This window comes from Halyomorpha halys, unplaced genomic scaffold (assembly GCF_000696795.3).
Source record: "Halyomorpha halys isolate HHAL.00 unplaced genomic scaffold, Hhal_1.1 Scaffold98.1, whole genome shotgun sequence".
Lineage (NCBI taxonomy): Eukaryota > Metazoa > Arthropoda > Insecta > Hemiptera > Pentatomidae > Halyomorpha > Halyomorpha halys.
The window spans coordinates 942,435-964,566 of record NW_027107309.1 but is presented as its reverse complement, the minus strand read 5'-3'; the positions used below and the strand labels follow the sequence as shown (position 1 = coordinate 964,566).

Genomic DNA, 22,132 nt, shown 5'->3' with positions numbered 1-22,132 from the left:
TGCCCCACATGTTCTTAAAAAATGTCAAAGATATTGAAAAAATTAACATAAAGTTGATTAAGAAAAAATAATTAAATCAACAAAACAAAAGTATTAATTTGATTGAAAAAGGAATTGATAACATGAAATATTTTTACCTGACTGTTAAGAATCATAAGGCATTGGTCAAAGTGGTGGTGCTCCATTGTTGATGTTGAATAAAGCTGTGCAAGTGGTGATGATGCTCTAAAAATAAAATGAAGTTATTAAGTAAAATTTAATTGTAGCATACAAGTTTACATAGTATATGTAAATTTATAGATAGCATAAAGTTTTTTTTTTTTGTAGTCTTCCGTCAAAAGTAATTATTCAATTATAACATATCAAATTCAACATAAAACCAACTTTTCTTTATAAAATGATTTCAGTGAAATTTACTGATTTTTCACATTAGAATTATTCCATTGACTTAATAGTTAAGTAAAAAAATTGAAATATATGATAAAAATTACAATAGATTAATGGTGTGATAAACATTTTATAAAATTTAAAATAATTAACAGAATAGGTAAAAAAATTACTTTATTTGGAAGGAGTTGTTTGTTCCTCTATGGTCTAGATCATGGCACAAGCAAGCTATAATGAGAGCCAAGCATTCTATATCACCAAATATTTTCCACCATTGTGTAGCCTAAAAAATAAAAGAACAATAACGATTAATAAAATTCAGAAAATAAAACATTGAGAGAAAAAGAATAGGCACCTTGAGACAGTCAGGTTCATGACAAGAAATGTTAATTTAGTAGGGACACTAATAAATTATGAGTAAATTCAATAATAATTTGTGAGTAAGTTAACTAGATAAAAATTAACAATTATAAACAAGAACAGAACTATAATTTTGGAGTTTCAGAATCCTTCTACAATGTTAATCACAATTAAGATTAACTATGAGAACCCTTCAAGAATTAAAAATTATTTATTGGTTAATACTAAAGCCAAAACAACCCCTGATTTTTTTCAGAACCTTAATCTACTTTCTAAAAAACCGAGTGTTGTTTTACTGATGAAACCAGATTGTTAATAAATTACTTAAAAGATCTTCAATATATTTTTTAATTTATTTTTTTAAGAAACAAGCACAATAACCTAAAAAATAAAAAGCTTATTATGATGAAAAGTATTATTATACAACTTATAGGAAAAGTATTTATTTTAAATTAGTAAATAATACATAAAAGCAAAACCATTCAATTCTATTTCCCACATTTCCAACTAAGTTAGAAGGATGAAATTAAAAAAAAATAATCTGTATACAATAATCAGAAAAAGTAGCAATTTTTTATGCTGTTTTCCATTGAAAGGTGAAATCAGAATAGCTAACCTAAAAGACAATATTGTCTTTTGAAACTCTTACAAATCGAGAGTGATATCAGAAAGTTAGTATTGATAATTAGAAATTAGCATTAAATAAAATGTTATGAATAATCAGGGAGATATTCACCCTTTGATTTATTATTACATGCTCATATTATTTGAGGAGAAATCCTTTGTTGGCTGATAATATTATCATTCTCAATTACTATTAAATAATAATAAAACAAATAATTGTAGTAGAGCTGTACCATGAGAATGGAGAACATCATTTGAGCTACATTGAAAGCATGCCGCCAATTATGGTATGTTACATTTCTATAATTCTTCTTCACTGACAGCAACCACCGACAGAGGACTTCATAGTCAATACTGAACCTTTCAACAAAGTCCAGTTCTAGGAACATTCGGAGGCAGGCCTAAAAAGAAACAACTTTCAATTATTAGTTAGTAGATTGAAAATTATGAAACAAAACTCTCTTAACCATTTATACAGTCTTTAATATAATTCATAATAATTCTTTCAGTATACATTTCTACAGAAAACAAAAAGTAAGCAATTTCAGAAAAAGAAAAAATGGAAGTTACCGTCAATGTATCATCATCTGACATATGTAGATCATCAAACTTGAAGTCGTACAAACCAATACTTTGAGCTGATGGAACCCTCAAAGCCTATGAAAATAAAAAATAATAAGTCAGTATAATTGGCTTAATAAGCAAAACAAAAAAAAATACAAGTCTTTAATCTGGGATTTAATAGAACTAATTAAAAAAATAAAAATATCGAAGGATAGATTACAATAACCAGACAAGTCAAAAAATTGTAATTGTCTGGTTAATGTTGCCATATGGTTTGTATCCATTAGCAAAAACTTAGTTTTCCTTTGTGGCACTGAATAAAGCTGTGGAAAGACCAGTCCAAAAAATAGGTTCGTTTAATGTGTTTTTAATCAGACAATAGAGGTGATTGGCAAGTTTTTTATTTATCAAACCAAAAAAATGATCAACTAGGCTAGTTTACAGGAATATAAAAACCCGCCTTTTCCCCACCATTTTCTCATTTTCATTTCTATCAGTTCTATCACAATCTGTCATTCAATCAGATGCTTGTGAGGTTTCTGTGACTATTAATACTTCATGAAAAGAATTTTATTTCAGGGATATGAAGGAAAGTTTTTCATTGTCCCAGAACAATTCTTAGAGATTAAGTAGATAGAATGACTACTTTAATATTTAAAAAAAAAGGTATTTTAGGCAAAGAATGAATAATGTTTTCTTTCTATTACTTTATGACTAAGGACAGGACCTTAAGAGTTCCATGAAAATGGGAAAAAAATTTAATGTTTAAAACATCAATTGTACTTTGTTTTAATATGAATAAAGACAGCTGTCAACATCCACTATCGCAAAAGATAAAGAAACCCCCAACAGGGCCCTTGTAACCAAAGGTCAGACAGACAATAATTGTTTTTATTTCATTTTAGATACAATCCCAACCCAAGAAGTGATAATATTATGTTACAACTGTGAGGATTATAGTTGACATATAGTTTCCTTCTGATAAAAGTTTCTCAGTACTATCAAAATATAGATAACATACAGTACCCTAAATTAATTAATGATTAGCAGGTTTTAGTGTTTCCATTGCTACCAGAAAATATTCAATAGATTTATTAATATCAATCAATAGTATAAAATAAGAGAAAATTATCAATAATAAACAAGCTGGAATAATTTAAAATGAATCCTGGGCACAATAAAAAATACAAAAATTAACAGAAGATGCAGTACCCCTACTTTTAAATTACTTGTTTTGTGAAGTCATTAATTTATAAACAGCTTATTGTTATCCTTGTACTTACTCTTAACTTATAAGCATCATCTAATGTAGCTGTAGCGTGGTAAGACAAGACATCTAAGGTAACAGTTTGTTTAGCCATTGCAATCACAGCCTTTTCGTACCTGTTAATATTGAATAAATCTATTATTAGAATATATTGTTCTTATGTAGATGAATATATAAACATATTTGAGGATATTGTTTACGATTAAACCACAATGTTTTGAAATAAAAAATAATTCTTATATTGTGAAATATTGTCCTTTATGAATAACACAATTCTTAAAAAATAAATAGGTAACAAATAAAATATAAAGGAGGTTATAGGAGGAACCTGAAGAATTGAAAGAACAGGTGTTGTTCAAAGGCTAATGTATTCAACAGAGCTATCAAGAAAAACTTTTGTAGAATTTAAACTAAATAGTTCGAAACAATAATAAATATAAAATATAAGTAGATGGTCAGGGTTGCAGTCAAAAAAAGAAGAACAAATAGTTGTAAACTATTTAATCTTCTTTATTGACCGCAACCCTTACCATCTACTTATATTTTAAATCTTTACGGTCAACTATATATACATATATATAATAATAAATATAATTTAAGTTGATAGCTAACTTATAGTTTAATAATTTGAAATATATTCTACATACAATAAATATTTTAAATAAAATCTAAAAATAATATATTACAAAGATTGACTCACATGTGCGTATTATGGATTCCCATTCCACAAAATATGGCAAAGGCTTCAACAAAGTTCTCATCATTTTTCGAAAATGGTAAGTCATCAAATTTATTAATGAGCTGTTCAAATAAAAATAATGCAACTTAATTAAGAAAATGAAAATAATTAAATATTTAGAAGCACAAATCAATAAAGTTATAAGTTAACTGACCTGTATAACTCCAATAATATCCCCTAATGAATTTTTGATTGGCATACAGAGGATTGTCTTGTGCCTGAATCCTGTACCTTCATCCACCCCTTTATCAAACCTACTGTCCTCATAAGCTTCATCGATGTTAATCGTCTGCATAAAACAACATTAAGTTAATCATGATATATAATATGGGAGTAAATAAATAATTAATGAAACATCAATATTCTTAAACTACCGAGTTAAACACAAATGTATAGCACTACCTCACCAGTTGTAGCTACAAGACCAGTGATCCCGATGTTAATTGGAAAACGGCTCTCAAAAGGGCTGAAACAGAAATAATTATGGAATTAGTTATACTTAGTCAAATAATTGTTTATAATATTAAATATAAGAAAGATAAAATGAAATATCAAAAGCAAAAAAGTAAACAGCTTTAAGCACAAATAAATAAAATGTAGTTCTATGTTATGTTTAAGCAAAAAAAAATATTATAATTTATTTTAATCATAATTTTTTTTTATAACTAAAAAAGCTTTCAATATGTGTAAAAATTAAGATTATAAATGGTATTTACAGGATAGAATGTCACAATACATCTTCTGTTAACATATATGTTTACAAAAATTGTTTACGATACATTCAAGTTTTTTTAAACAAGAAAATGTTTAATCAATCTGTTCCTAAATGCTAACATTTTGTAGTATATAAATCACACTAAAAATGTTGGAAAATAGTGACATCGCTATGCCTGTCTGTCAAGCAGAGGATTCTTTGAATAGCCATTATAAGATATCTGCTTGTCAGACTAATCATCCATCATGAGATGATACATTAATAATTTTTAAAATTATATTTCATTCTTCTAGGGACTGTAACATACAAAAAATCAGGAGCAGAGGAGATCAGTGAGTAAGATACTGTCCTATACTCAGGCCCACGTTTAAGTCAAACAGTGGCAAATAATTATTTATTATTGTGTTATATCAGCTGTGAACTGACCCTGGGGTCCGACCTTGGGAGGAACTCTCTATAAAGTGACAATCTTTACCCTTAAAATGGAAATTTGAACATTATAGCATTACAAAAATTGCCAATCCACTTCTGTAGATAACTTGATACTCAGCCTGGATTTAAAACACATGGTGAAACTTCGAAGTTACAAGTGATCTGAACCGAATACAACCATGATTTGAAGATTTGGTGTGTATGTGTGTTTCTACGAAGCGATAAAGCTAATTACATTTTGTGTCTGTGTCGTCACCTTGTTCTCTCCTCGTGATCCCTCTCGGATAGGTCATTGGCTTCAAAATCAAATACTCGTGAAAAACTACCCATGTTTGGTTTGTGCAACAGCAAAACCTGAAAGTAATGTTAAATTATTTTAAATTCATATCAATGAAAAAATATTACAGATCAATAAAAAAAAAAAAAATTATTTTCTTTGAATGATAATTAACAATTTATACTCACTTGGACCCTTTGGCATTGAATGAGTGACTGTGTGTGGGTTAGGATACGAAATACCATGTGCTCAATTGTGCTTTGTTCCTCGAATATCATACGCGCAAGATCAAGAAGGACCTTCAAAATTAAACAACATTGAGTAAGCAATGCTACACTAAAATAATTAATAAAATATAGAATTTTTGTGAGCAGCAATTGATAATTAAATAGAATCAAACTCTGGTAAACATTTAAATGAGTTTATTACAAGCAGTGTTTATCAAATGAGTTTATCAGATAAGTATGTTAAACTTTAAGACAAGTCTATTAAAGAAGGCAGTGGGAATTGAATCAAATAAATTCAAAAAAGAATGTATTTACCTGATTTCTTTTGACCTCAAGCTGACTCTTTTCATAAAGCTGTGCATTACGAAGACCGATACCACAAAACTGAAGGTAACTAGAGAAAACCTTTTCATCATTTTCCGTGAATGGCAATTCTCCTTCTTTGTTTATAACCTACCATCATCATTACATCATACATCATTTGATAAAAAATACATTATTAATACACTAATGTCTATTGATATTAACCTAAAATAAACATATAATAACAATCATTTACTATTTTCAGCATCAAATAATTAGATATTCTATGATGATAACTATAAAATAGATCTGTATGAATGAAAAGACAAATGTTTACCTGAGCGACACCAATCACTTCCCCATGAAGATCTTTAATAGGCATACAGAGAAGTGATTTTGTCCGATAACCTGTTCTAGCATCCACTTCCTGATTAAACCTTTCATCCTGTCAAAATATAAATTTAAATTTAATCTTCCAAGCAACTAGCCATTTTTATGTAATTAAATGTTTCCATACATTATGTTTGGGTTACAGTATGTCTATAATTACACTCATAAATTACTGAACAACTGAAAATCCTTAATGATAAATAATAATTAGGTAAATATTGACAAAGAAGATGAAGTAGATATATGGTCTATAAGTCTAATTGTTCTGTTGGTAGAACACAAGCTGAGACTCGATTTTTATACAACTGTATATTCAATTGGTTTCAAATATATCCATTAAAATAAATCGACTTATCAATATATATGAAGAATAAATAAGTAATAAAAAGATGATAGAAAAAAAAATTATACCTTCTTCTAATATGACTATTTAAACATATAAAAATCTTATTATTTTTATTGATTTCAGTTTTTGAAGCATTTTCAACATTAAAAATGGCATAAGTTTAATGCTGTTCATTTTTTTTTTAATGTTATTTACTTTTCTTTTTCGAAAATGCTTTATATTCCATGTTTTTATAAACCTAAATTTATTAATTTATTTCTTTCCTACTGGTGTTTGAAAACTATAAGAAAAATATTTTTAGTTTTCGTTTTCTCTTTTATTTTAATTAAAAGATGCCATTAGAAATTTATTTTATGTAATTAGGAGTTAATAATATCCAATACAGTAAATTTTATTTTACATTTTTTTGGGGGATTAATAGCTACTTATTAATCATATTTAGTAACATTACAAAACAATCTTAAGCTGATTTACAGCGTGCTAGAACACTTCTGATGTATATTTACGGGTTTTTAAAGGAATATTTTTAGAAAAATATGAAGGAAATGGTCAAGAGTGCAGTCAAAAAGGAAACTTAAAATAGTTAACCATTTATTTGCTGACCTATTGCCCCACTTTGTAGGGCTTCATTAGTGCTAAAAAAAATACAAACAACTTCGATAATGCATCAATGTAGGGTAATAAGATACCATGAAGTGATGTTTTTATATTGTAGGATAATTAGATACCAAAACGTAATATTTTGACAATTTAGGATAATAAGATACCAAAAAGTAAACTAAAATATTTATTTTTTTCTGCATCTTTTTTTGGCGTTGATGAAGCCCTACAAAGTGGGGCAAAACATCAGCAAATAAATAGCTGTTAAATATTTTTTGTTTTCTTTTTGACCATACCCCCGACCATCTCTTTCATATTTTGAAAATATTGTCAATCATTTATATATAGAACATTTTTAGAGTTTTTAATGCATAAAATTCCAGTCTCTTGACATGAGATGGTCTTAAAAGACTACTTTAAAGAGTAGAATATAAAAATAATTATGATACAAATAGACATAATAATAAAAATACAAATATCTGATGACAAATTACCTTATACGCATCGGGGATGTTAAGTGGCTGGCCAGTTTCTGCGACATGCCCGATGATGCCAGTTCCCCATGGAACCCGGATCTCTTCTCTATTTTCGACTTCTTCTAATGTTGATCGAGAGCAAACATCAAACAGCTTTGATACCAAGCACCTAGAACAGCTACTTTAGTAGTTTTATGGTACAGTTTTTATCAACAAAGTACAGAAAATTAGAAGAGAAGACAATCACAACACTGAATATGTTCTAAATAATATAAGAAAGTAAAATATATTAATAAAAGATTTTTTAATACAATGAAAGTTATTGTAAACATAGATTAATATTAAGTTAAAGGACTATAGATAAAACAATTACCTGTAGTGACAGCCCTGGGATGCAGGAGAGTTGGCAGAAGCAGGGAGGCATCCAACGGGTCGAAAAGCAGAGCCTGAGGAACCAGCCCTTGCACCTCCTTGGACGAGGAACAAGGAGCCCCTGTCGGCTCTCAAGAGAGTGGAAACATTTTGCAAGATCTTATGGCACAACGAGCGAACGTCCAGGTCGTTACAGATGTCTTTCACCTAAAAAATAGTATCAGAATACTGTAAAACTGCATTTCTCAAAGTTAAGGGCTTCTTCATTGTGAATTACTTCCCGTAATAAGTAAAACATATTTCAAATTATATGGAATCTATTCCTTTTATTAAAAGATCTGTTTTATTAATATAACAAAATGTAATAATAATAATATTCTTTATTTATTCTGGGACTGATGCCTTTATAATAATATTACAAGCATCAAAATTAGGCTTTAGAGCCTTAGAATAAAGTACAAAATAGAAATGAATAATGAACCATCATAAAATATAATTAAAATAATGAATTAGAAAAAATAAATGAGAATATATGAAATAAAAATATAACAAATAAAATAAAACAATGTATCATATAATAAGACATAAGGTGACTAACTTAATATTTAAAAAAATGAAAAAGAATCAAATATAAGTAAAATAAAAATAATAAACAAAAAGGTACAATTATTGTTACTACATATATTACAAGCACTGAGGATCTAAATTGAAGGATGGGTAAAGCCACTTCCACTTTTCATAAAACCTGGTGACAGAGGCATTCCTGGGGGCCCAGAAGATGAAACTTACAAAGCAATTAATCAACCGTTTTAATTTTTCTTCTAGATACCCAGAGACATCCCCGTAAACCACACTATAGTCAAAGTAGGGGAATATTAAAGAAGTAAGCAGGAGCCTACGAGTTTCAAAAGTAAGTAGGTAACAAGGATAATTTAAACCCTTTAGGGTAAGACGGGAAATATGGGAGACGTGTTTTTTCCAGGAGAAAGTTTGGTTTATAGTGACACCAAGGTTTTTAACGTATGGATGGAATTGTATTGGATTGTTGTTTAGGAATAAGGTTGGAATATGAGGAATAGTTTCCAGGAGGTTATTGGATCTGTCGGGGTTGTCTGGTCTTAGGTGATTTCTCCAGCCTGATATCTCTTTACAGAAGACCCATGACAAGGCATATTCAATAATAAGATAGGAACAGCCATGACAGAGGATGAGCCCTGGACACTGACGCAGGTAGAGGAGGTCTAGGTGAGAGAGTCTGAGGTAGAGTAACAGTTCTAGTTGCCGAGATGAAGCGGACGGACTAGAAGTGTCAAGATAGGAGCCAGCTTACTAGTTGCCGAGATGAAGCTGATGGACTAGAGCCGGGGAGAGATGGGAAATTACACTGGTTGCAGAGATGAAGCAGACGGACCAGTGTAACCGTTAAGGATTTGGTTACAATCTTAGTTGCAGAGATGAAGCGGACAGACTAAGATTGTTGGAGAGAAGGAGAGAAGATTGGCCATCGTCTTAGGTGTGTGTACAGAAATAACAACTTTTGCGAGCATAGATTGGCAATGAAGTAAATTAAGTAATTTTAGTAAAATATTAAGTAAATTTGGGAGATACAGTGAGGCTCGAGGTGCAGCGCTCTGGTGAGTAGTGATCGAAACGCTTGCTCCCTCTCGCTACAGATCCTATTACAATTGCCTTAGTCTTCTCTCCATTCAACTAAAGTTTGTTTTCTTTTGCCTAGTGACTAATTCGATTCAAGTCTTCTTGAAGTTTCTCCGTGGCAACTAATAGATCAGAAGGTGGGAAGGAGATAATTTGCAAAATTATCCATGCACAGGTAGTATTGAAAATGATCGATATGGAGAGGAAGGTCATTGATGTAGATAGCAAAAAGGGTAGGAGATAGCGATGAACCCTGAGGGACACCATAAGTTGAGGGATGGAATCATTGGTGGAGGTTTATCTGGAACCACTACGTACTGTGAATGATCGGTTAGGAAGTATTGAAACCAGCGTAAAGATAGAGGAAGATTTCGTAGTTTGGTAAGAAGGAAATTATGGTAAACCGTGTCAAATGCTTTGAAGAAATCTAGAAGGATGAGGATTGTTTTAAGGAGAAAGCAGCAGTTTCCATGATATTCGATAAAAATAATAATGTTGCTTTTTGAAAACTGTATCTCGAGAACTATTGAACATAGAAAGCACATATTTTATAAGCTCATATTTTATAAAATTCACTCTGCTTTAAATAAAGTCCGATGGAGTTGTTTAGTGTTGTAGTTAAGTATTTACTTTTTAATGACATTTACTGTATCCTTTGTTGGTCTAGTAAAACATGAACTTTTTTCAAATACAAAATAATGTAAAATGATTTCTTAACTGAAAGAACTCATTTTTTTTTTTTTTTAAATCCCTATTTTAAATGAATTGAATTCTATCCCATTAGTTGGTGTAGTCATTTTTTTCAAATTTTGTCACTTAATTGTATAATTATCATTAAAGTAATAAAAAAATTGGCGTGAAATAACTTTTTTTCTCTTATTAGGCTCTTGGGCAGTTATGCTTAATACAATGGTGTTTTTTCTCGATAGGATATAATATAAGGAGTATAAAATAACCAATTTTATTAACCGAAGACAACTCTTTATAGATGACAGGTATAACTATAACTCACCAATTCGAAGAGAGGCATAACTATAACTCACCAATTCGAAGAGTAGTTCCCGCTCTTCGAGACCGGAGAGGTCGGTCCTCGGGCCGGACCTGAGGGGCTCCTCGGAGTCGGCAGGAACTGACAGGAAAGTGGGTGTCCCGTCGACGCGGGTCACCAGAGGCTTCACGACCCTCTCGAACTCGTGAGCTGAGATCTTCCTCACGGGAGTCGCGGCTCCTGAGCCAGGCCGCTCTCCGGGGCAGTTCCCGCCACCAGAGTGCGACAGCAGCCACGAGTCCACCATCGTCCGCGTCGCCTTCCTGTAATGGAAAATAAAATTCTTTGTCAGGCAAAACTTGGAAACAAATAATTACAGAAGAAATATTAATTACTCCACCTCTCTATGGGGGGTAAAAACACAATCAAGCTATGCGACAGCACGTGCTACAAAAGGTGATGTAAGCATATAAAATATATGCCATACATTATCAGTCAAAATAATTAACGCTATCCTTAGCACAATCAAACAATCCAATTCAGTATTTTCTTTGAACCAACCATACCTTTCATGTGTACAATGAGCGGAGAAATACCAAGAATTTTTGGGGGGAACGTTGCATTATAATGGAGATAACAAAATTTGGACTATTTGTTGAGCAGGCTTTTTACTAATTCTTTTTTATGCTTAAACACGTTTTCCATAAATATATGTATTTTTTCAGAAAGAAATAACCTTTAACACTGCTTTATAAACACATCAAATCTGAACGTTTCGTTTTTTTGTAACCATTTCTTACATCTATTGGTTTTCTAAAATATAAATAATGCACTGTAAACAGTTTTTTTAAAAATTACACATTGAATTTCAGTAAATAATTTAAAAAGTAATTAAAATAAAAAATATATTTCACTATTTAGAGCTAGTTGATTATTTTTATATTAATTTACAAATTTAAAAAGTTTAAGAGATTAGGTCAAAATTTAATAGTAACTTCTATTTTTTCTGACCTTATTTTATGGACATACGTGAACTCGTTAAAAGAAACTTTCATATTCAATTCTAAAAATAAGGCTATTTTTTTTTTTTTATTAGTCATGTATAATATTTTTTTTTAAAATGTTGATCATGCATTATTTCTATTTTACAAAAGCAATATAACTTTATAATGGGCAAAAAATTCCGAAACATTGTTGAAATGTGAGGGGAAAATAAAGAAGTGATAAAAAAGGGCTATTTCTTCCTAAAAAATAAAAAAAAAAAAGAATGAAAAGACTTTCTTTTTTTTTTTTAAATAATTCCATGAGTTCTATACATAAAAATAAATCTAAATGTTATGACTGGGGTGAAAATGAAAACTTCAAAACTTGGATGTTATTATAACATAATATGATTGTGTTGTCTTACTACATTGTCAGGATGGATTGACAGTATATCAAAGTAATTAATAACTCAATGACAACTGATACAGTTCAAACAGATTTAAAATAATTTTCACCTTCACTAGAATTCCATTTTTATGAGTCCATGAAGTTGACCACTTGACCACATACATACGTTTTGAGTTTTGATGAAGTTCAAAAAATAATGAAATATAAGAACTACTCTTGTTTTATTTAATTTAACAGAAATATAATTTTCATCGGCAGCTATATCAATTTCATTATACAATTCACCACTTATTATAAGATAATAATTTTAAGTAAAATTCTTACTTACGAGTATTGGTGCTAGTAAGTAAATTTTAAAGTCAGAGGTATTTTTTTTATCTCGGTAACTATTTCGGGAGGAGAAACTTCCCCCACTTTCCATGAATCCACCACTAATCTTGGGATACATAGTAGACTCATTTTCACATAAAATAAACGTACAGGATGGAATAATGATTTTATTTTTAATTCCTATGGGATAGTAGTGATTAAGTTTTGGTAAACGCTATAGATTCTCTTTGTAGATGTTTTTATATGGAAACAGATTTTTAAATAATCATAATATATTCACATATAATAATAATAATAAACATATGGTAATATATAAAAGAATATGAAATACATCAAGAATCGGATAGTAAGAAGTCGACCTAGATAACATTAAGTGCCCGTAGAAACGATAGCATTTCTATATTCCCTCCTAGTCAGCACTTGTGTCAGCACCGGCTGGGGAATGTACCACAACGTTTGTGCAAGCAGTATCAAAATCGTGTTTCTAGGTCACTTCCAACGCTGGGAAAATAAAACTTGCCATCCTCATACAACAAAGTACTTCGTCAAGTATAATTAATGAAGTTACAACGCACTTTAAAATTATAAAATTAATTTTATTGTTACAAATGTACAATACAACGCGGAAAATATAAACTATTTTTTATTTTTCAAATTTTATCTAGAGGATATTTTTTAAATTTAATATTTTATCTATTTCTTTACCAGATATAATCAATCAAAAATTGGTTAGAAACCATATAATAACTAGAAGTTAGACAACTTTTTTATAGATTATTTTTAATTGTCTACATTTGTTGAACGAATATTCCAACAAAAATTTGATTTTATGAACATTGCTGTAATCTAAATATAAATAATAAATAATACTGGACATTATTAAATGATTATATTGCTTGAGGATTAGTTCATGATAAGGTCAAAATAAAAAAAAAATATTCTGTTGCTCTAAACATTTGTACGTTAGGGTTTCTTGAGGTACCAATAACTAATATCAACTTTCCTCCTGGTTAGAATACACAAATATAACAAAACCATGTACACATGATTGCGATCGGGAGAGAACAGATACGTTCGGCTGTCTCCGACTTTCCAGTCTCTATTTCTCCATTTTTCTCTTTTAATTAATTATCAAATTCTTTTATAATTTATATTTATACATTTTTTATCATTGTTAGCAATCAAACATTATTAATGATTTCAAATTAATAATATTAAACGTACTTTAGATGAAGATTTTTTGAAAGTTCTGTTACATTATTTCAATGAGGGTAAAATCTGGCTGATATTAAAGATTACTTTATTACATTGATAGAGAGGATGTGGATAGTTATATGACAAATTAAGATTCGGTATAACGTATCATTGTTCATAAGGAATAAATTAATAATTATAAATTAACAAGTACTAATTATATTAACAATTATTTGGGTTTCAGGGAAGGATTAAAAAGTAAACATGACCAACTTTTTCTTTATTTAACGAGTGAAAGTGGGGCTTTGTGCTTTGACATTATGCTTTGTGTCGGACGATCAAAAGGATTAAATTACTGAATTCTTTATTCTCTTAACAGGCACAACCAATCCAATAGCTTTAGAACTCCAGTTTTTTTCGTTAAATATTAATAATCAGAGATGGGATTTTTATTTTATAAAGTCAAAATATGTACATAAATATTTGATCATTTTTTTTAAGTTTTCTATATTCGTACATTAAAAACTAACTGCTAAAAAATGATCAAATATTTATGTGACTGAACATAAATATTTGATCATTTTTACACAACTATGTAATACGTACATAAAAATATCTAGTATTTAAAAACATTCAAAAGTGGGGAAAATAAACTTAAACAGACTAAAAATAAATAAAACAACTTTTTAATATGTCAAAAAAAGGTTTAAAAAATTATTTTAAATTTTATTGGTTATTTTAATTCACCGTCTTCATCTTTCCCATGAATAAGTTTGTTAGTTAGAAGAATGTTGAAGTTAAAAAAAAAAATCATCGAAGATCGCAAAAGTTATTCATATCTAATGATTGTTTCACTAAGTACGTAGTGTTAAGAAAAATATTTTTCTATTAAGGACAAAAATATGTACTTAATAGAAAAATATATTTCTAAAAATATGTAAAAATAGTTAAATGTAAAAAAAAAATTAAAATTAAATAATATATTTGTACTTATAAGAAAAATACGTAAACAAAATGTACAATGGTAAAATATTTAAAAATATGTAAAATAATACACCAATTACTATTATGATCTCTTTTATTTTATTATACACTTTCTTTTTTTTTTTTTAAATAAGATAATTACAATCTTCCATTTTAGCATTTTTTTCATGTTTTATGTTAAATTTTAAGAAATAACAAGTTTTTATACAAACGCAATATACACATTTTATTATCCAATATCAATTAATTAGTGTTTGGTAATATTGAACAATACATAATACTTTCAACCTGGTAAACTTAGGGAAGCTAAGTCGAGATATGCGCATATTCTGGTTAAGTGTATAAATGGGAATTATTCTCAAATGGGTTTCGTTGGTAGAGTTACCACTTATAGTAATTTCAAGTCAATAGGATGTATTTACTTCAAATGACCTTAGATGGCAACTCTTCCAACAAAATAAATTTTACAAAATCACAATTAATGCACTTTCCCCGAATATAAACTTATCCAGATTCACCTTCCATTTAAATTTTAAAAAAATAATTTGGAATAGAATGTTTTGATGCTCGACTTGTCCAGTTGGCGATTGTAAAAAACAAAAAAAAAAATCTTGTAAACTTACTTCAGTTCTTTTTATAGAAAAAGTTGTTCCAAAACCAATATGATTCAACCAAAATAAAATCTTAGTAAGACAAGCTTTACGAAAGCAAGCAGTTAAAAAAATGACATCATTACTTTACATTTGAAGAAAAATCACGTAATCATCACGTAAATCACGCTCCTAAGGAACCAGTTCTATTCGTCACCAAGCAGATTCCACATTCAAAGATGTCATGGGGTTCTAAGAATCCACGTAAAAACTTCGAATCATTCCCATAACCACATTCCAGACAATGAAAATGAAATGATGAGGAATTAACGTGGTCTATCAAGAATAGGAACTATGGTATTAAGAGAGTGAATAAGAACCTGAAAATGGGGACTGGATTACGGATCGTTAAAGTAATATTTCTGAATATTTAATATGAGTACCAATGTTGAAACTATATATGATTAATAATTGACGAAAAGTTGAGTTCAAAGTGGAAAATTCGACATGAATTTAAACGAATCATATCTATTAATGCTTATTATGTTGTTTTTTTTTAACTTAAAAGAGAAGATGGACTTAAATTAAATTTCTTAACATCAATCATAAATTTAAAAAATGAACTGTATATAGGTCGTATTAATGAATACCAAAACCTCGCCTTAGTTGACAGTTGACTAAAAATAATGTTCTAGATAAACTTATTAGTTTTCATGCTACCAATGCTGTTTTATTCATAAAAGCAAATTTATATTGCCAATAAGCCCCTCATCTGTCAGGATCCCATGACTCATGAAAAAAATATTTTGAAGTAGTTTAAATTTGCTTTACAAAGATTTTAGGTTTACTCTTAAAGGTCAGGCGATTTCATCTAATAAGGTTATGTACATACTTACCAGCCCTCCCCTCACTAAAATAGAAGTCAATAACATTAACAGTCAAATGACCTCTTTCTGATATTTTACATTATGAACTACGTATACAAATTTCGGAGGAAAGGAGGGCCGAAAAAAAATCTTTATGGAGTTTTATAAGTGATTTAACTTACAAATATTTTGCAGGTAAAGCCAGAAAATGCAGGAATCCGATCAACGTTCAAAGATACCTGGAAAGGAGGATTTAAACCCAAATATTTTATCATATAAATTATTTATGATGATGATTTTGTATCATTTTTAGCCCTGGAGAATATGACTTAGAAGTCCTACAAAGGAAAAACGTCGATAAATATTTATTTACTAGTTGTTAACTATTTTTGGTTCCTTATTTACCAAAACACCGACCATCTCCTTCATATTTTAGGTTTTAATCTTGCAATAGGAAACAAATATTTAATAAAAAACCACGATGTAATTCAAATTAAGATAAGTCATTGCTAATTTTGTTTAGGATAAAAATACAGAGGATATAATATAAAACTATTCTAATGGTTGCAATTTAATTTTTCCTAAAATTAAATTTCAGGACGCCAGCTGGCGCGCGCCCCTTCCATTATAAACGCCAACGCCTTCAGTATCGGGGAATGGAAGATAAAAAAAAATTAAAAATTGCATTTAAACTATTTCAAAAAAAATTTATTAAGAGTGTAAAATCATATTTTACAATCTTAATAAAAGCTACTGTGAGATAGGGTTGTTTATCATCAATCAAACGATAACTAATAATTGCGTTTAGAGTTATTGAAATAATAAATAAATAAATAATAAGTCCAGTAATAGTTTTTTAAAAATTAAATAATGCAAAAAGCTATAGTAGAATGTACTGAATGGAAATAACAGTTAAATTAAACGAATGCCTGCAAGAATAGCTTCAGTAATTAATAATCCAATGAAGTTAGCCGGATTTATAAACAATGAGAAGACAAGACGTCTATCTACTAAGCAGAAGGAAAAGCTTGGCTCGATACATGGCAGAGACAAACAACACTAAGATCACTTTGTCTTCTTAACGGCAATGTAACAGAAGCTATCTGGCACAAAATGCAATCGTTCAGTCTAAAAGAACTTTATTAAAGAGCTCAATTTAGGAGACATTTACGGGTTACATTGTTCCACATTACAAATAAAAAATTTTTTTTTAATATCTTTATTGAAATTTACAACTGTATATTATATAATACATTTCTTACGTATCTCATTATTCAGTAAATTTGATCTTAGTTAAAATAGAATGTTACAGGCGCGTGATACCCATTGGTAGCACTCTAATGACATTTTACATTAGCATGTCTCGTGGCCATTTTCTTTTCAGGCGCCTCGAAGGATTGTCAGGAATGGAAGAGGATTCAAGGTTAGAAACTAGGGGTTTGAGTGGTTAGGGAGTTAATAATGGAAGGAGTGATATCTAGTTCGGACTAAGTCGGTTATATTTAACTTTAAGGTCTTGGATAAAATGTAAACTCAATCTTTGTAGTACTGTTTTTTTTTTGTTTTTTCTGTGTATACAGACCACCAACGAAAGCGATTACAAGAAATACGGAGCATGCACAAGAAATAAAAGGAAACAAGGAACATTAAAGACATGACTCAGTAGCACATCCTTCGGTCGTTTCTTTTAACTCCAGTAGAAGTAATGTCCAGATCTCTCGCCCAGCTCCTTTTTAGCCTCTTAAAGTGATTCATTAAAGAAATGTACAGTCTGATCTTAGGATTTTAACAACAAGGTAGGGGGAATTAAAATGGCGGCCGTTTCAATACGTTAAAAATAATTAATTTTTTGTTCGGAGCTCTATATCTTTACAACAACAATAGAAAATATAAGAGAGCATCATTTAAAGTAGAGTAAATATGCTAAAATTTAAACCTTAATAGAGCTATTTACGTTGAATAGTTCTTGAGACATATCATTTTAAAAAGCAACATTTCATAAAAATGTTATATGGAACGTACTGAAATATCAGTAGTTACTTAATTTATTTTGAGAAATCTATATCTCAGGAACTATGTGACGTACACCTGTCTATTAGCACTCAAATTAAAGCTTGTTTAATGAGCTATAAAGTAGTCTATGACGTTTATTTTCGTAGGAGTAGTGGTTTTCATGAATTTTGCTAAAATAAATTGATTTATAGTTGTTCGGACAGATTTTCATTTGCCAAATTTATATTCATATGTGATTATCATAAAAACTATTATCGTCAAATGGGTTTTATAAAATAACTTACTAAAACGTATGAAGTTGTAAATCACAAATAGACAAAAACAGTAACTAACTGTACTTCTAACGATAATTTTTATATTATTTAAAAATTTTAATTTACATGAATTTTAGAAATTTTGAACATATCCAAAAATTATGTACAAGTAGAAATGTTTACAAAAAAAAGTTGAATATATATAATAAAGGAAAATGCTAATAAAGCCAAAAAGCCTAGGATATTTCACCATTTTCGAAGTATCGATAGCTTTAAATAAAACTATTTTTTTTTCGTACCCTTCATTAAGAATCAACATATAACATTAGTTCATATATAATAAATTTCATGTATTTTTTACATTTTAAACCTTTCTTAAATCAAGCTAAAATATCGCTCACTCGCATGAAAAGTGGAAACTCTAAAATACAATAATTGAGAATATTCGACTTCGAATTCCTATAAAATGTATATTGAAATAGTATAAAGCTTTTAGTTTTTAAAATTTTGTTTTATATTTCATGTAGGCATTTATTTTATATAATATTTACCTGAAATTTAAAAGAAGTTAAATTACATTTTTATGTAAGTTTTATACATATTTTTTATTTATTGACTTACTTTTTTTTGTAGAAATATTCTCAAATATTGCATTTCAGAGCTGTCACTATTCTTGCGGATGAGATAAATTAAATATATTTTTTTAAAATAAAAGATAAATTATTAGTAATCTTTATACCTAATATAAAAGCACACTTTTTATTTTTCGTCTGATATGAAACTTTTGTTGCACTTTTTAAAGAGATAAATACATTCTATAATTATTAATAAATTATAATACAGACATGATTGAAAGCTGTCCTTGGTGTTTCAGTTAACCATGTTTACATAATTATAAGATCATTTATATTTCTTGTTGATAGAATTAATACTCAACATTTATTAATCTTTCGAATTTTAGATTGGATGGCAGACCACCAACTACGTACACATTATATTACTGGGCATGGTGGTCTGTACGTGTTGTGGTTCTATAAATAAATTTATATCCATAAAAATATCATTTTCATTTCTGTACATAAAATACCACGTGTCAAGAATTAATGAATATTAACTGGTTATAACCAGTTCACTATCAACACGAACAATTTCAACTCTTTTAAATTGTTTACAATTTGAAAACCACTAAAAATAAAAATTGTTTCCTGATTCTTCAATACTAAACCGTTGACTTACACTAACATACGGCTGGTCCAAGGCAAAAACCAAGTATATATTAATTTTTAAGGAGATAAGCTTAAAGTTTTTGAAGTTTAATTATAGGATTATTAATCACCATACCGTTTACGTGAGATATTATACGGAAAGTGAGTACTCGTATATTCATTTGTATTTCAAAATATTTAATTTAAAAGGAACGCAAACGCTATGGAAAGGATAAGGGAACGTAAAATTAGTATACATCAAATAATTGTTACTTTATAATATTTATATAAAGTATATATTATATACTATATAATATGATAAAAACATTTGAACTTGGAAAAAAATTATAGTTATGATTTTGAAATTATAGTTATGAAAAAGAAAAGTCGAACCGCTACTTCAGAAATCATAGTTTTTGATTATGGTGGTCTTTAAATAAATTAACAAAATTGTATAATGCACATTTATTTATTTTTGTTTACGTGATATGTTTTATAATTGTTTAAATAAAATGAATTTTATCAAATTTTAGTCTCAAAACAATTTATATTTCTTTATAAGTCTGACATTTGGGCCAAATCTGTCATCTTGGAAACAATTTTAGAACCACATTGATTTTATGCAGGCTATGCTGCATAAGTCATAATTGCAGTCCACAATTACCCTATTTTGCCAATTCTTCATATTAAATTAAAATTTTTAATCACAGTTAATTTTCAGTATTATAATTTATCACTAATACTAACAACAATAAATAATAATAGTGAAAATTAATTAACTGTGATTAAAAGTTTTAATATAATTGAATAATTGACAAAATAGAGTAATTATGGACTAAAATTAATGATCTGGGCAGAATAGTCTGCATCTTTTTTTTTTTAATTGATGTGGTTGTAAAATTGTATTGAAGATTGTCCTTGAGGATGGTAAAATTGGCCGAAACGTCAGACTTATAATGAAATATAAATTGTTAAGAGACGAAAATTTATTTTATTTAAACAATAATACCCAGTCTCAAGAAAGTGTAAAGATTATTTATCAATGTTTTATTGTGATTAAAATGAAGAAAGAAACAAAGGGACTGCCAAATTACTATTACATTTAGTACAGTCAGTAGTAATACTAATACAGTTACCAAAAATGCATTACTTATTTATTTATTTTAAAATGGTTCCATTAGAGGATTTAAAAATAAAAATTTATGGATCTTTCAAATTAATGGATATTTTTGACATTAGAAAACATTAATGGAAAATATTAAAAATCAAATCATGTGTAAATAACTGGAAGGGTTTTAACAAGTTGAGTTCAGTAGAGGTCAGTTATCATCAACCATTATTCACCATAAAAAAAAGTTAAAATATAACTAGAAATAAATCAATAATGTCATTTCCTTCATTTTTTTTTTTATAACGCACATCAAATGACATGTAAACTGTATAACTAATATTTTATGGAAGAAATAGTTGCATCTTGTCATCTTCTTGTATGCATTAAGTGCTTGATTTTTATTTTTAAAAGTTACTTAGAGCTAATTACGGACACATTTACCATAGGAACACTTTCTATGAACATTTAGCGAAAACAAATACTTAATTTATTTGTGTCTTGTAAATAAATATTTACGCACATTTATTCATCAATCTGACAAAATAAATTTCACTTTTCAATTCACGTAAAATAATAGAATAATCAAAACTTACCTAAAGCTAATATATTGAACACCAACACACTATTCCATTAGGAATATTTTTGGAAAATTATGCTGTTCTTTCCCGAAGGAGACAGACACAAAAAAAACGCAAAGATATACCACTCCAATGATTCGCTCCATGATGGGACCAACTACACTGGCTACTACTGAATGGAAGAATTCAACTTTAGGTTAACAGAGGAAGGCAACCATTGAACGCTCATTCATCCAATTACAGATGACGCCCACAGGTACCCTACCCCATCCCGGTTCTCGAGTGTCGTCAGGAAATCAGGGAAAATCCGATAACTGGGAGTATCCAGGAAACAGCACCGTCTCTAACGACGCCAAGGTAAAAACCATCTTGACGCAAGGTGTTTTAATTATAAATGTATTAAGAAATAGTTTCTGTCAAAGCTTTGTACAAAAATATAAAAATGGAGGTTCTCAAAATGCCAAAATATATATGAAAAAAAAATAAATAAATAAACCTTGCCTGTGAAAGAGGAATAAATTTCACTCGGATACAAAACATGGAGCCATAATCTTATAATCAATAATCAAAAATATTTTTAGCCTTCATATAGGTTTACAAAGGCAGTATAAGTTCTTATTTTCCTGAGGATACTAATAATTAAGGGTCTAGTATCGATTTTTAAATTAGTAAATTATATGTAATAAATAATTTATAGTAATGCTGAGTTAAATTTCAAACAATATAAAAAAGGATAATAATATTAACCACACCGAGCATAAATAAAAAATATACGTGAAACTTATAGAAATAGAATTTGGTTGAGGGAAATATCCATTAATTAAATGAGATATTCGTATAAACATATCATATTATTATATTATATTATATTAAATAAATATTTTATTTATCA

General features: G+C 28.8%; 1 protein-coding gene across 7 annotated transcripts in view; it reads right to left on the bottom strand.

Moving 5' to 3' along the window:
* The window catches only part of Pde11 (Phosphodiesterase 11), a 295,736-nt gene that overhangs the window by 7,215 nt on the left and 266,389 nt on the right, over positions 1–22,132 (bottom strand). For 6 of the 7 annotated variants that reach the window (XM_014415309.3, XM_067045590.1, XM_014415313.2 and 3 more), the window contains 15 exons: positions 10,779–11,046; positions 8,081–8,286; positions 7,726–7,885; positions 6,233–6,340; positions 5,908–6,045; positions 5,554–5,664; positions 5,345–5,442; positions 4,344–4,407; positions 4,096–4,230; positions 3,903–4,003; positions 3,219–3,318; positions 1,942–2,028; positions 1,605–1,772; positions 561–670; positions 138–225 (listed from right to left, as the gene is read on the bottom strand). In XM_014415309.3, the coding sequence (XP_014270795.1) occupies positions 138–225; positions 561–670; positions 1,605–1,772; positions 1,942–2,028; positions 3,219–3,318; positions 3,903–4,003; positions 4,096–4,230; positions 4,344–4,407; positions 5,345–5,442; positions 5,554–5,664; positions 5,908–6,045; positions 6,233–6,340; positions 7,726–7,885; positions 8,081–8,286; positions 10,779–11,046 (1,942 nt within the window). The remainder of the gene's footprint in view (positions 1–137; positions 226–560; positions 671–1,604; positions 1,773–1,941; positions 2,029–3,218; positions 3,319–3,902; positions 4,004–4,095; positions 4,231–4,343; positions 4,408–5,344; positions 5,443–5,553; positions 5,665–5,907; positions 6,046–6,232; positions 6,341–7,725; positions 7,886–8,080; positions 8,287–10,778; positions 11,047–22,132) is intronic. The other variant, XM_014415310.2, reaches the window with a different exon arrangement.